Source organism: Exophiala oligosperma (genome assembly GCF_000835515.1).
Source record: "Exophiala oligosperma strain CBS 72588 unplaced genomic scaffold supercont1.1, whole genome shotgun sequence".
In the NCBI taxonomy this organism is placed as follows: domain Eukaryota; kingdom Fungi; phylum Ascomycota; class Eurotiomycetes; order Chaetothyriales; family Herpotrichiellaceae; genus Exophiala; species Exophiala oligosperma.
Window position 1 is genome coordinate 3,123,109 of NW_015622818.1, and position 13,723 is coordinate 3,136,831.

The 13,723-nt window shown below is 50.8% G+C and overlaps 5 protein-coding genes across 5 annotated transcripts; 3 read left to right on the forward strand and 2 right to left on the reverse strand.

Annotated features, from left to right (window-relative positions):
• Positions 1-186: 186 nt before the first annotated feature.
• Positions 187-2,514, reverse strand: PV06_01077 (uncharacterized protein; the record flags this gene model as incomplete). The annotated part of the gene is made up of 9 exons (XM_016401662.1): positions 187-360; positions 457-662; positions 724-1,184; positions 1,251-1,483; positions 1,535-1,602; positions 1,654-1,738; positions 1,786-1,860; positions 1,911-2,247; positions 2,300-2,514. The coding sequence occupies 9 exons, from the start codon at positions 2,512-2,514 to the stop codon at positions 187-189; spliced, it is 1,854 nt and encodes a 617-aa protein (XP_016268715.1).
• Positions 2,515-3,558: 1,044 nt separating this feature from the next.
• PV06_01078 (uncharacterized protein) lies at positions 3,559-4,632 on the reverse strand (the record flags this gene model as incomplete). Its single annotated transcript, XM_016401663.1, has 1 exon — positions 3,559-4,632. The coding sequence occupies one exon, from the start codon at positions 4,630-4,632 to the stop codon at positions 3,559-3,561; it is 1,074 nt and encodes a 357-aa protein (XP_016268716.1).
• Positions 4,633-5,384: 752 nt separating this feature from the next.
• Positions 5,385-6,692, forward strand: PV06_01079 (uncharacterized protein). The gene is made up of 3 exons (XM_016401664.1): positions 5,385-5,515; positions 5,565-5,646; positions 5,697-6,692. The coding sequence occupies exons 1-3, from the start codon at positions 5,492-5,494 to the stop codon at positions 5,972-5,974; spliced, it is 384 nt and encodes a 127-aa protein (XP_016268717.1). The 5' UTR covers positions 5,385-5,491; the 3' UTR covers positions 5,975-6,692.
• A 326-nt stretch (positions 6,693-7,018) lies between these two features.
• On the forward strand, positions 7,019-11,118 carry PV06_01080 (uncharacterized protein). The gene is made up of 2 exons (XM_016401665.1): positions 7,019-9,824; positions 9,876-11,118. The coding sequence occupies exons 1-2, from the start codon at positions 7,378-7,380 to the stop codon at positions 10,747-10,749; spliced, it is 3,321 nt and encodes a 1,106-aa protein (XP_016268718.1). The 5' UTR covers positions 7,019-7,377; the 3' UTR covers positions 10,750-11,118.
• Positions 11,119-11,649: 531 nt separating this feature from the next.
• On the forward strand, positions 11,650-13,687 carry PV06_01081 (uncharacterized protein; the record flags this gene model as incomplete). Its single annotated transcript, XM_016401666.1, has 3 exons — positions 11,650-11,686; positions 11,805-11,914; positions 12,017-13,687. 3 exons carry the CDS (start codon positions 11,650-11,652, stop codon positions 13,568-13,570), a joined length of 1,701 nt encoding a protein of 566 aa, XP_016268719.1. The 3' UTR covers positions 13,571-13,687.
• Positions 13,688-13,723: the final 36 nt, after the last annotated feature.

Sequence of the window (13,723 nt, forward strand, 5' to 3'; positions counted from 1 at the left end):
CATACCGCGTCAGTGCATTTCGCGTATGAGTACTCACTCCGTGCCTTGCCCCCTTATCGACATTTCTCCACATTAAATATTATGAGTCGTTCCATTACTTTTCACCTTTGTCCAACGTAGGCAGGAAGAGGCGCTCAAATACTCGTTCACAAGCACCTGATGTCCACAGGTCGATTTCCGAATCAATCATTCAGGCACGATGGCCGCCATGCTGCGCCAAAAGTCACATCTGTAACCCCTGCCTGCTTCCCAGGTCCAAGCGTTGACAAGGCTGATGTTGTTCTTCAAGCCAGGCTCAGCGTCCACCGTAATGTTGCGATTTATTGTCGTGACGTTGAATGAATATGGTGTCCCTCCCGTCTGTAGATGCAGAGAAAAAAGTTAGCCAATGATCACAGACGTGAGACGCGACAGAAGCCTCTTCTAGGACCAAGAGAGGGGAGGAGGATATCTGACCTCATTTAGATTGATCTGATATGGAGCATAGATCGAGAACGGTGGCCAATCACTGGCATCATTGGAAGCACCACTATTCCCAGAGGACGCACCGTTCGCAACATTCGACGAAATGCTTGGATCGTTCTTCGTGACGAAATTGCCCCAGATTTGTCGGAATGCAAGTGCTAGATCTGGGCCAATGTTTTGGGCGGCTGGACCGAAATCTGTAGGTTTGCTTATGAGCTTGCTTGGTTGTTCAGGGACCATCACAGCGTTGAGACGTACATGCACTTGTATCTGAACCGTGTAGTGCTGGTGGCACGGAAAACTGGTACTTGTACGACGCCCGCCCACGGTCGGTGTACGCCTCGGCCATCCAGTACGAGGGACAGACGAACGTCGTTTCACCGTAGATGTTGTTCGCTCTCTGTTGTTGTCCTGTACCTATCGCACTCTGGTTCAGCGCACTCGGGCCCGAGTTTCCGGTGGTGGCGTAGAGCGGAGCCGAGGAGTCGGTCGAATCATTGGAGCTTGGGTAATATAGCAAGACTTTGGCAATATCGTCGTTTGTAAAGAGTGGGAAGGTGATTTTTAGCCACGCCAAAAGATCATCTTCGGTCGTAATGTTTTGTGGCACGAAACCTGGGCCCTCATCTGCGTTGTTGCCGATGAGCGCATTCATACCGTTCACCCTTTTGCGCAAAAGTTGCTGACTGGGAAGACCTTGAACAAACACCCCATCCGTCCTGCAAAACGTGACATATCAGTATAGTAACTCGGATCTACTAGACATAAACCACCACACGACTTACACGGGCAAGAATGCCCAAGTTCCATAATTGCCTGATTGGGATATCGCAGCACTCGCGTTGATCAAGGTGTCTGTGTCCTTGTCGAGCAGGCACTCAAAGATCGTCTGAGGATGGGCACCGTAGGGTAGGCTCGGAGGGCAGCCCGCTTCCGTGGCAAACGCATAGTATGATTGCGATGGAACCCAATCCCTGTAGCCATACTGCATTGGCAGGTATGGAGAAGCGGCGATGGTCTTGTCTTGTCATTAACAAGCACGTTTCGAACGGCTCTGGAGAGCACTCACGTTTACGAATAATGCTGTGCCTTGGCTTCCACCATATGCCATATCCTGAAGCATGACTGATCCGCCTCCTGCTGAATGTGAGTATAGCTCAGTGCTGCAGGAGTATGCTGTCTCCTCACCGGCGCTCTCTCCAGAGATCGTCACTTGAGAAGCATTGCCTCCAAAGAGATTAATATATGACTGTACCCATTGCAAGGCGAAATGCTGAGACTGGTGAGAAGTGGTTCTCTTTTTTAGGGCCATCTTCTTACCTGGTCAAGAATGCCAGCATTCACCACACCGTTACGAAAGACTTCGTCCGAGGACAGGAAGCCAAATGCTGCTAGCTTTCTGGAAATCAGTTGGCGCCGCATAACATCCAGTGGGAAAAACACACCCGGTATTGAATCGCCACGCCAACGAAAATATTTCCATTGGCATTGATCAGAGTCGACAGGTCTTGCCTCCCATTCCCAGCACCGTATCCGCCTCCATGAATCCACACAAGAACGGGCAGCGGGCCAGTTGCATTGCTCGGTGAATAGACGTTCAAGAACAGGCAGTCTTCGCTGGCACCGGTCTGGTTGACTGCACTGATGCTGGTACTCGCATCTGGTCCCTGAGGACAGATCGCGGCGAAGGAGCTTGCACTGGTGACGGAAGATCTGGACACTTGTGGTGCAGTGGGCGCTTGCCATCTGTTAGAACCGGTCGGGGGTGCGGCATACCGAATCCTCACCATTGGTTAGTCGAGCGTGCCGAATGGCAATATGCTGCGATTCTTACCCTTTCCAAATGTTGAGCCCGGAAGTGCTGTTTTGAACTCCTTCGTACATTCCGTAGCCTAGGTCGACTTGAAGCGAGGAGCTGGAGTTTCCTCCTCCTTCCTGTCGAGCTTGTAGGGCATTAGCGAAAGGTTTTGCATTGTGCTCGTATTCAGGACGGGCAACACAAGCACAGATCGACAATGCAAACAATGAGAACAGTCGAATGGTCAACATCGTAGACTCTTTTCACCCGAAGAATGATTGAGAGCTCGACACTCAAGTGAGCGACTGGAGAGTCGCCGGTATATTTTACCATTTCATGGTCTCGTGGTACGCGGGAATCGGCACGTCACGAAGTATGGCGACGCTTCTGTCCAACCTGGAAGGCACATCTAGGCCAGAGGCAGACAATTCTGCGGGGGAGAGCTGGGGAGCTCGGCCTGAAAGAGAAGGTCAATACACCCAGTAGCACCAGTGACAGACACATGCAGTATGCAATGCATTGATCGACGTCATGAGGATGTTCGACACGCCCATTTGTGGTGTAGATTGAGGAGAGGAGAAAGTCACAGCTACGGACCGACGCCGGTGGTCAAAGACGGTCCAATTGCCTTTTATCCGGTGTAAACAATAATGAGAATTCTGGCGAAGTCTTTGCGTCGCTGATATCAGCATAAAACCCTGTGCAGACCATCGCAACATTGTTGAACAATTGTACCAATGGACGAAGCTCGAAAGGAAAACTACTTTCCCCCCCAAGCTGGACGTTGTCACTGTGAGGCTGGCCATTCCATTGTGTGGCCTGGCGTCTACGTGACTCGGCAACCCAACACGACAATAGGAAAGCTCATCTCGACATTTGCCGAGTCAAGGAGGGGGACTGTGCCACAACAGATGGTCGAATACTTAGTGATGATTAGAAATACATAACTTATTCACCATGAACGCAAGGATATCTCGAGAACCTCCCATCCATCAAATAAAGTCTAAGCCATTTTTTTTGAGACATGTTCGTGGGCTTCATTTTGCCATGCACGCCATTGTCCCTGAACGCCATGCTATGCTTTTCGCAAACCAGGATATCATTGCATTCCCAACCAGCAATGCCACCAAACCTCAACTGAATCAAGATGAGCACTAATTTTTCAATAGACAACTCTGCAGAAAACCAATCTCCCTCATGGCAACACTTTCCGAGGGGGTAGCGATGGGAATAAGAACATAAGAGAAATTTTCGAGTGTGGCACCATTGACCTCGAATCGCCGAATGTGATGTGATCATGCGCCTGGGAGGTTCTCCAATCTACCAAAGCCGCCGTTAGGCATGGGCTGTTGTCCAAGCCACTCTGGGTCGACCAGACGCTCTTTCTCCTGAAGGAGATAGCGGTAAGCATGCTTAATGGTTGCGTCACTGACGCCTGCGACCTCGCTAATCTGCTTGCTAGGCTTGCCGAATCCGATCAGATGGCTGGCAAAAAACGTGCATGCAGCTGCGTTAGATAGCGGGCTACGACCGGCAAGACCCTCAATGGTAGGGATCTTCTTCGCCAGGCCTTCGGCGATTGTCTGAACCCTATAATTGAGACCGACCATGTTGCAATATCTTCCACACAAGTCTTCCGGCTTGGTGGACGTGGTGGCATGGAATTCGGCCGTGCTGTTGGGGATGCCGCCAGTCGCCATGACTTCCGCATTCTTCTCTTCAGAAAACTTGCTCAGGAAATTCTGCAGTTGTTTGTAAACGCGGCCGATTTCTTTCTTGGGAACCGAGGTCATTCCAAAGATTTCGTTGAAGGTTCTGGGTACCTTGAGTTGACGACAAGCGATGAATACGCAGCCAGCGAGGATACTGTCCAACTGCTTGCCTCGAAGAGCATTTGCTTCATAAACTCGCTTGTAGTAAGACTTGGCGGCAGCCTTTACCGGAGCCGTCAATTTGGCTTTCTCTCCCCAGGCCTCAATCTGAGCATACGCAGCCTGCAGAGCTCTGTCTGCTTTGTTTTCGAGTTGCATTGCCTGAGCTTTCTTGAGTCTCCGAGTCTCCTTGGAGACGTTAGGACCACCCCCGCCAATCATGGTCCCCGCATTGTTTGTGAGGTATAGCTCGTTATCGGCTTCACCAACACGGTTAGGATCTTCACCCTTGCCCTCGTCTGAATTGAACGTTCGCCATTCAGATTCATAGCTGACCAGACGCTCGGCAAGAACCATCCCACAATTGGCACAGATGGTATCCGCATTCTCTTCAATCAGCTCAGGCGGAACTTGTTTGCAATCAGGACATATGAGGTGCATATTGAGGTTTTCATGCCACGCTGGGCCATCAGGTGGCTGATTTTCAGTGCCCGCCATTTTCACTCGTACAGAGGGCGGTGCCTGGTTGCCCTTGGTTATTCGTCCACTCAGCTTCCTCTGTATGCGCTGATTCTGTCGTCTCTTGATCCCACAATATGTGGTCGTCAAGTTGTGCTTGTTGGCAAATGACTTGACGAAGAGCGGAGAATACAGTTTGCCGGTGGTGACAGACAACTGGGTGAGAGTGTGGTGTCTGTCAACCGATAGCGGAAAATGCAGCTTGCACCAGAGTGGCCCTTTATTTCTATTCTATTGGGATCGAACGAGCGAGATGAGAGTGCCGACGTAGACTTAATGTCGTCGTACACTGTAATAATCCAAATGTCAGTCAGGCCATCAACAAATTAATGAGACAACCCAAGCAAAAGACAACCGACAGCGTCAACAATTTCAATGTACCTCGAAAATATGCTCAGGCAAGGATATCGCAGTGATCGGAAGGAGCGCGACGGGATAAGATGATCTGACTCGGACCAATTCAACCAGTGAAGGTCTCGTGAGACAAGGGAGGCGGCTTTTGGAACACGAAGAGTCGTTGTCGAGATCGTCGTCCACGGTGCGCAAGTGATCAGTTGATATTAATTCCTGCGCGAAAGAGGGAAATGTGCAGGAGCGATATCTGAGTCTGCCAGGACTAAAGTACATAGAGGGATGAAAGGAGAGAAGGACATGGAAGTTCAGTGAGCGCAGGTGTTTTGAAATCAAGTCAGAAGAGCCAAGGCGGCCACAATCACGTGAGGGGACGAGGCTGCAAGAGGAATAGCTTCTCCTGCTTGCATCTGCGCTTGAAGCTTCCTGGAAAACACCTCCCAAGTTCGATTTGAGTCCCAATTGTACCTTGGAACAGCTTTACATCATGGCGCAATCACTAAGGGCCAGCGTAAGTTCGGTTCAAAGACACGATATCAAGTTACTCACAAGCACTACAGACTCGCCTGGTCGCTCGGTTGAGCTTGAGAACGATGCCAGTCTCTCGCCGGAGCTTCACAATTTCATCGGCTGCGAGAATGCGTGAGTCCTGAATGGTCGACTTCAAAAAGACACCCACTCACTATGTCTAGCCGATCTGATCCAGGACATGTATCTCAAAGAGCTAAAAGCATACAAGCCACTACCACAGAAAGCCTCCGACGCCGAGGGCCACGTCCAGAAATTTACACCTCCAAAAACCCCAAAGTCTCCGGAAGAGACGAACCTTGCAAGCGAGATGCAAGATTATGAGACCCAAGCAGTCGAAATCGAAGGTCAAGCTCCAGCTGGTGAGGCGGAAGAGGGAGGTGAGGAGGATTTCTTCGAGGATATTGAAAAGATCGACGAGGAAGATGCTGCCCATCATTGATCACAGGCAAACACCTGATAAATAAATCGCGTGTACAATCAATTATGGTATGAATCAAAAAAGATCTTGATTACGCATCAATTGAGATGGCCGTGAGCATTCCGGCCCAAGAAGATTCCTTATTCCCGCGGGATGTTCCTCTGTTGTCCTTCCCATCAATAAATCCGATGCCGGTCTCATCAGATGCGGATGAGGCGCAATGTTCTGATGCAGTCTACGATCAAATGCAATTCAGAGGCCATGTCGACATTACAGAAGCCACCGCATGAACAATACTGAGGCCAGAAATATCAGGCGAATAGTTTTACTTGATTTCAGACTAGAGTTTTGATGGACATCAGTTCAGAAGACTCGTCCATGTCGGCTGTCTGTACCCCGGAATGTCTCGAACGCCTTCTCCAGATATTTACAACTAGACTCGACATTTCTTCCGGGTGCCTCGCCTACGAATGCCCTGTCTGGGACTTTATGCTTTTGTAGCGAATACTGCGGAGATTTGACTCTTGATAGCACGCGTAGCCATAAGTTCTGCCCTCTGGAATTTTTAGTCTTGGGTGTTTATTCTATGGTGTCTTGGTAGTCGATGGGCCTCGTACTCGCACAAGGGCTGAGAACACCAGTTCTCGTAATACGGAGCACAACGAATACTCCATATTACGAGCACAGGGATTCCGGGCTAATGCAGATTACTGACTGACATGTGGGCTTTGTGTTGTCATACTCAGCCAACAGTAAAATGCCATATTGACAGCGGCGCCGGCGGGTGTGTGCACGCTTGGGAAAAGACCCTGGCCGGAGACTGCTGAAATACGAGGTCCAACGAGATATAATTAATCCCAGGTACTCATGATCCTCCTAGGCAGGGAAAACATGGCGAATTGCAGGCTGAAGGGCCCCATGGGCGGATCCTGTGGCCTTGTTCTTGATATGCCTGAAGCGACAGACTTTGCCTAAAGCATCGGCGCTTGATAACGCCGACGTCTCCTTGGCCTGGCATGATGGGCTGCCATCTGCCCGTTTCAGCTTCATTTCCACCATATGCATCTTTAATGTGCCTGCTTGACTACATTACCAACCTTGCTTTATCTTACCTTAATCTGTTCTACTCTATCTTCTTGTCGTTCGCTCCTCTTCACCGTCTTTTTGTCTTTCGTTGTCGATCCTCTGTTTTTGGGCCGACTGTGTTTGCTAATCTACTTGCATTATCGTTGTATACGAACTCACCCACCACCAGTCACAACCTCCCACCCCGTCACGCCTATCCGGTCTCCCTTTGTTGCTTCCTTCACGCATGTCGTCGCACAACAGCCTCTTGTTCCATGGCGGAACCTAGAGAAAAGAGCTGGACTCGCACATTGTAGTGACTGTTGCAGTTCTCGGCGCTGGGCGCCAGATCCCTGGTCATGTCTGCTGGAGTCGAAGGGCAAGTCATGCCCACAGTACCTGTCCACGCTGCCAGTCCTCTTCATTCTTCTGTCCATCTGCCCTGCTCCGATTCGATACCAAGGCCACCTTCCGCAGAGATCACGCGCTCTGCAAGCTACACTTATCTTTCAACTCTTGAAAAAGAGCCTGCAATCACCACGATCAAAAGGACCTTCTCCGACAATGTTCTCTCCCTACCTCCTGAAGTGAGATCCAAAATGAATGACTCTACCCAATCTACGAATAAAGTCCTCTTTCGCCGGGCATCGAGGAAAGCAAAGAAACGGATAACAAGTGGCATTTTTTCCTTCTCGTCGGAACCAGAACAAGAAGATGACGATGTACGAGGAGGTCGAGAAACCGAGATAGACCCTGTCAAGGTGGAACAAAGCCGCAGCCTCAGCCGATCTGTTACTGGTACCATCCGCACCCTGGCCCGAAAATCCTGGGCTGGATCGAGACCTTCATCCCCTGCCCCGAAGGATGGTTCCGCCCCGAGGAAGCGCAGCTGGTCACCGACCAAAATCAAAGATGCTGCCACTTCAAAGCCAGCTTCTAGCAGGTCGCCTTCGCGATCACGCGAGTCAGATGCTGCAAAATCCACGCCTCCTCAGCTTCTACGACCTCCGCTGAGCGTGTTGCCCATCAAAAACAAGAGTGAAGTCAGTCTGAAGCGCTTATCACGAAATTCGTCTTCCACTTCGCTTGCGTCAGATGAAAGAAGCAGATCTAAAGTCTCACTCGGGAAACTTCCGCCGTTGCCGAGAACTCTTTCCTCCGATCGTTTGGCGTCTTTCCAGCAAGAGCTGGCCCGGAAAAAGGATCCGTTAGCTACAGCTTTCAGAAATGTCGACAGCGAGTTCATCACATTTCATGCAAAGCCCAGCGTACAGAAGTCAAAGGTTCTTCGTACCGTCTTGCTGCCCTTTCTCCACAAATATGCTCGCCACCCCTCTATCACATCTCTTCGAGCGGAAGACCTTGATAGACGGACTGTCATCCTGAACAAGTGGTGGACTGCACTACTGGAAATGCTACACGGGACCAACAACCAAATGATCTCATTGTCCGATAGACCTGCTTTTCTCGAGTCCGTAAGCATGATCATGTCAAGGCTAGAATGGACGGTTCCAGGCTTCAATGCGGCACTGGGCGAGATCTCCCAACCTGCGTCCATCCCCAAATCCAAGTCGACAAACTCCCTCGAGTCAGAAGATTCGGATTTCCTGAGCGATACTATCAAGCAGAATGTGCGGAACATGTTCATTCAGAATCTGCTGTCTCAGCTGAAATTTGTCATCGAAAAGTTGTCCTGGCGCGCTGCTCCCTCAAGCCTAGTTACTTTCGCCGGCAAAACCTGTGCTTATGCTTTTTTTTATTGTCCGGGTGTCGCAGACATGCTCGCTCGACAGTGGAATGTGGGCGCTGGTACACTGGGCAGGATATTCACCGAGTTTGATATCCATTTTGGAGATAAACTGGCCCTCATATCGAACGCTTTCGCAGGAAGATTTCCACCGCCGATTCGATCTTTGTCCGCTATCTCGCAAAGCACCCTTGCACGCCACCTGCAGCCTCAGCGTCAACGCCCACAAGGATTGGAACAGTTGGACTGGTGGCATCCAACATGGGTAAATCGTTGGTGTGGACGCGATACTGATCTGTTCTTTTCGTTCACGAAATATTTCCATCTACTTGTCCCTGAATTCCTGTCTGAGGAGCTATCTTCGAAGGAACGTGCTGGTATACCAGGTCTTATTCCGGTCTGTGCACAGATGCTGGTCGTTCTGGAGGCTACTCTGTATCGGCAAGCTAATCAACAGCGATATGATGATGACGGCACGGAAGGCTCCAGATTCGACAGAGATCACCCAGATTCTCTAGCTCCTCTGCCTGTCATTGCTAATGCCGATCGTTCGATCGCCGAAAACCGTCTAATCATCTTATTGAGGGACGTGTTAGGAGATGTGGACTCTGAGGCTACTATGTTCCGAGGCTTATTTACCGGCTCGTTTGAAGCAGTCCTCAAGGCTGCCACTCGAAAAGTATCCATGTACAGCACCGATCCATGCTTCGTAATTTGCGATTTCATGGAGGAAGTCCTCCCAATTACCTTTCGATATCATCAGACTTATGGCGATACCCCGATCCTGGACTGGCCGTTTTGGCTCAAAGTCTTTAAGCAAATGATGCGAAGCCAGTCTATGCTCACAAAAGTTCGACTGATTGCATTTTTGTACAATAAGTGGACTATTTTAATTTCTAATGAGGAGAGAAAGAGGGAGCTCGTTTTGGAATGGTTGCTGGATCAGGAAGTCTTTGAAGAAAATTTCTGCAACTGGTCACCAATGGTTCGACACTACTTCTACCGCCTACTCTGTTGGAGAGTCGCTCGTGTGGACGGACCGGTCACGACTTTGGACATGTAAGTGTGCGATTGCTGTGCAAGGGCTAATTTTACTGACAAAATATCCAGCGTCATTCTTCAAACGTTCAACACTCGACTAAATAAATGCTGGGCTCACTATCAATATCTGCTCATGGAGGCAGACACACGAGGTCTCACCCCACCATCCTCTGAACCTTGTACTCCCGCACCTGCACGTCTTCTCTTGATCGTTCGCCTCGATAATCAGCCTCTGTTAGTGCCACATAGGACGACATTCGAGAGGAAACAACCCAATCTTGGATTGCTCAATCAGAATTCACCATATCAAAATCATTCGTCGGCTCTGAACACTATTCCGACTGCAGACGTTCCTCCTCAGATCAACAAAAAGCGATGGAGCTTGTTCAAGGGGCTCAGTATGTTCTCGCAGCCTGGAAATGACCGCCCTGGTGAAGTCACTCCTCCAGGGAGCCCGGATGAGGGAAGTTCGAACTCCAATGGCACGATCACAGGACCTAGCAGCGAAATTGCTGGCCCCAAGCCAGTTTCTCGCCCGATCACACCTCCACACCAACCTTGCTCATTCCGCTTCGAACTACAGCATCACCGTCCACCACCTCAACTGCAAGGCCAAAATTGGACTTTGACGTCTCCTCTATTGCCACAAACTGCACAAAATATTCTTAGAGTTCGAGAGAGCAGTGAAAGCAATGCGAGTTCCGAAAGTAGTAGTAACAACAACCAGAAGTTCAGACCCAAAACGAAGACTGTCGAGCCTCGGCAGCCAGCGTACTCGGAGATAGGCAATGCACGTTACAGTGGACGAGCATTAGCGGAGTGGTCACAAGTGGTGAGCGAGTGCCGAAATTTCTACATTCGACGCAGACAAGATGGAGTCCCGAGGGACGGTCTTGTCGAGATACCGACACTGGGAGTCGAAAATTTCCGGAGTCCCGGTTAGTATGTTTTTCTTTGCTACGGGAAACATCTCTCAAGGTTGAGATCCGTGACACCCTCAGGGACGGCGTACACGGAGCTGCCTTTTTGAAAGGAGAAGACATGTCATGAACACAACCTTTGTATATCTATGCACCATTAATGGCGTTTATGGGCAACCTTGTGGCTTTGAAGGGCGCCTTTTTTCTTGAATATACGTATGCAATTCTATCAAGTTCTAGGGATTGGGCGGTTGGGTTTCCGAACGGATTGGGCTAAGATACTGGATACTATCGTGTGACCAGGTGGTCGCACATTCTCAGAACAGACGAATGCAACGATTTTGCTCCGCGATGTCGAAGCTGAGCTAGCAATTTTCACACTTTGATGTCCCTTTGCGATGTGGTGTTATTGCGTAGTACGTTTTGCGGCCATTTGTTCTTGCCTACCTAGGTACCTGGATGTACGGAGGAAGCGAGGTTGTCAACGTCTCTTGGTGAGAAGACGAGGCTGAGGTAGAGCCTTGTTGAGTTCCTTGTGCTCCACAATCTCCGCATTCAGACTTGAACCGAGGATGCTTCACTACCGACGTTCTGGTCATCAAGTGTTTGTCAGTTGCTAAGGCCCGAGGATATTGGGCATTTGCATCTACTCGTACCGTTAGCATCCCTATAACCGTTCATTCCATCACGATCGAGGCCTTGCTAGCTTTGTCAAAAAGTTTCTGACTTTGGTCATCACGGATACATATCGCAATAGTTCCCTGCACCCGAGAGTACGATTGCACAGCTCGACTACTCTGCAAAGCTTACCTGGGGGTGCTTACTTGATCGCTTTGTTGCTCAACCCGACAGCTAGCTCCTGGCTATCTTGTCATACCTTCATCAGCCACGGAGACTTTGACTGAGCGAAACTGATTGCGACCATGACGATCTTCAAGTCTTTACAGCCACCGATTGAGAGTAAGTCACTGTCCCTCGAGAAGAGTCTTCCACACAACAACGCTTCTCTAGAATCGTTCTCAGAAAAAGGAAACAAAGAAAAAGAAAAAAGAGCAGAGCTAATCCGATACACAAATAGTGCCATGGCATCTGCCGGTATGGACGTGGCTCTTCGATTCAGAATATAGTCCTCTCCGAAACGTCCAACCGGGCGAGATCAAGGGTTTCACAAACGCCATCACGAAGGAGGTACGTCTTTTGTCTCGTCTATATATCCTCTTCGATTTCTTTAGCGTCTCGGGACAAGAACTCGAAAATAAGATTGGAGTTTACTAACATGCCTGTTTCTAGCACCTGAGTTACGCTGACCTCAAGACGCACTCGACACACTTGTCCACTGCGTTGGTGAAGAAGTATGGCCTGAAACAAGGACAGACCGTGGCTCTCTTCTCACCCAACACGGTCTGGTATCCATGCGCCATGTTCGGCACACTGCGATCGGGGGGTGTCGTGTCGGGCGCCAGTCCGGCGTACAACGTCGAGGAAATGAGCTACGCTCTGAAGACGGCCGAGGCAAAGTTCCTCTTCACCGTGCCGGGGAGCATGTCTGTGGCCTCTGCGGCCGCGAACAACGCCGGGATCCCGCAGGAGCATGTGTTCTTGCTCGAGGGCACAATGGCCGGATTCACCAACATGTCGGAGTTGCTCGAGATCGGAAAGTCTTACGGAATCTCGGGTCAGGTCGAACAGTTCAGACTGCCTCCCGGGAAGAAGAACAAGGACGTGTGCGGTTATCTCAGCTTCTCCAGCGGCACGACCGGTCTGCCCAAGGCCGTCATGATCGCCCACAGCAACGTGATAGCGCAGTGCCTGCAGATCCGACAGATCACGCCATCGACGCTGCGGAAGATCCTGGCCGTGCTGCCCTTGTTCCACATCACGGGGCTTGTCCACCAGTTGAGTCTGCCCGTGCTGTTGAACGCGAACGTGTACATGTTGCCCAGTTTCACCATGGACAGCATGCTCGCGACGGTGCAGGAGTACAAGCTGGAAGAGATGTTGCTCGTACCTCCGATCTTGATCAGGATGGTCCGCGACGAGCAGACCCTCTCCAAGTACGATCTCAGCAGCCTCAAGCGATTCTCTTCGGGCGCCGCGCCCCTTTCGGCCGAGATTCTGGATCTGTTGAAGCAGAAATTCCCCGGGACCGGGTTCAAGCAAGGGTACGGAATGACGGAGAGTTGTAGCTGCATCACGGCGCACCCACCGGACAAGTACGACTACAAGTACGCGTTCCGCGTGGGGACGATCGTGGCGAGCACAGAGGTCAAGATCGTCGATCCGGAAACGGGCAAAGAGTGCGGGTTGAACGAGCCCGGGGAGATATGGGCCAGAGGACCGCAGGTCGTCATGGGATATTTGAACAACAAGCGAGCCACGGAGGACACTTTCGACAAGGACGGGTTCCTACACACGGGGGACATTGGGAGCATCGACGAGGAAGGACTGATCACCATCACGGACAGGCTGAAGGAGATGATCAAGGTTAAAGGTATCGGAGTGGCCCCCGCCGAGTTGGAAGATTTGCTCCTGGGACACCCCGACGTCGAGGACGTGGCCGTTCTGGGAATTTCCGACGACTATTCCGGCGAGAGGCCCAAGGCGTACGTCGTGTTGAAGGCGTCGTCGTCACAGCGCGGTGATGCCAAGACCATCGGCAGAGGTCTGATCAAGTACGTCCGGGAGAAAAAGGTGCGGCACAAGTGGATCACCGAGGTCGAAGTGGTCGATGAGATCCCCAAGTCGCCCAGTGGGAAGATCCTGCGGAGGGTGCTGAGGGATATGGGCAAGGCCGGTAAGAAGGGTGTCGTGATCAAGGATGAAAAGGCACGGGCGAAGCTTTGATCAACGACCTCTGCTTGTGTTCAGGCGTTCAGAATTGAGGAAAGCGGCTGCGGTTGGTCACTTGTCGAAGCTATTGGTCACGATACAGGTCGTATCTAGAGTCCGTACACACTCGGGTGTTCTTGTTGAATCGATCTCGAGTTCCTCTCAGAG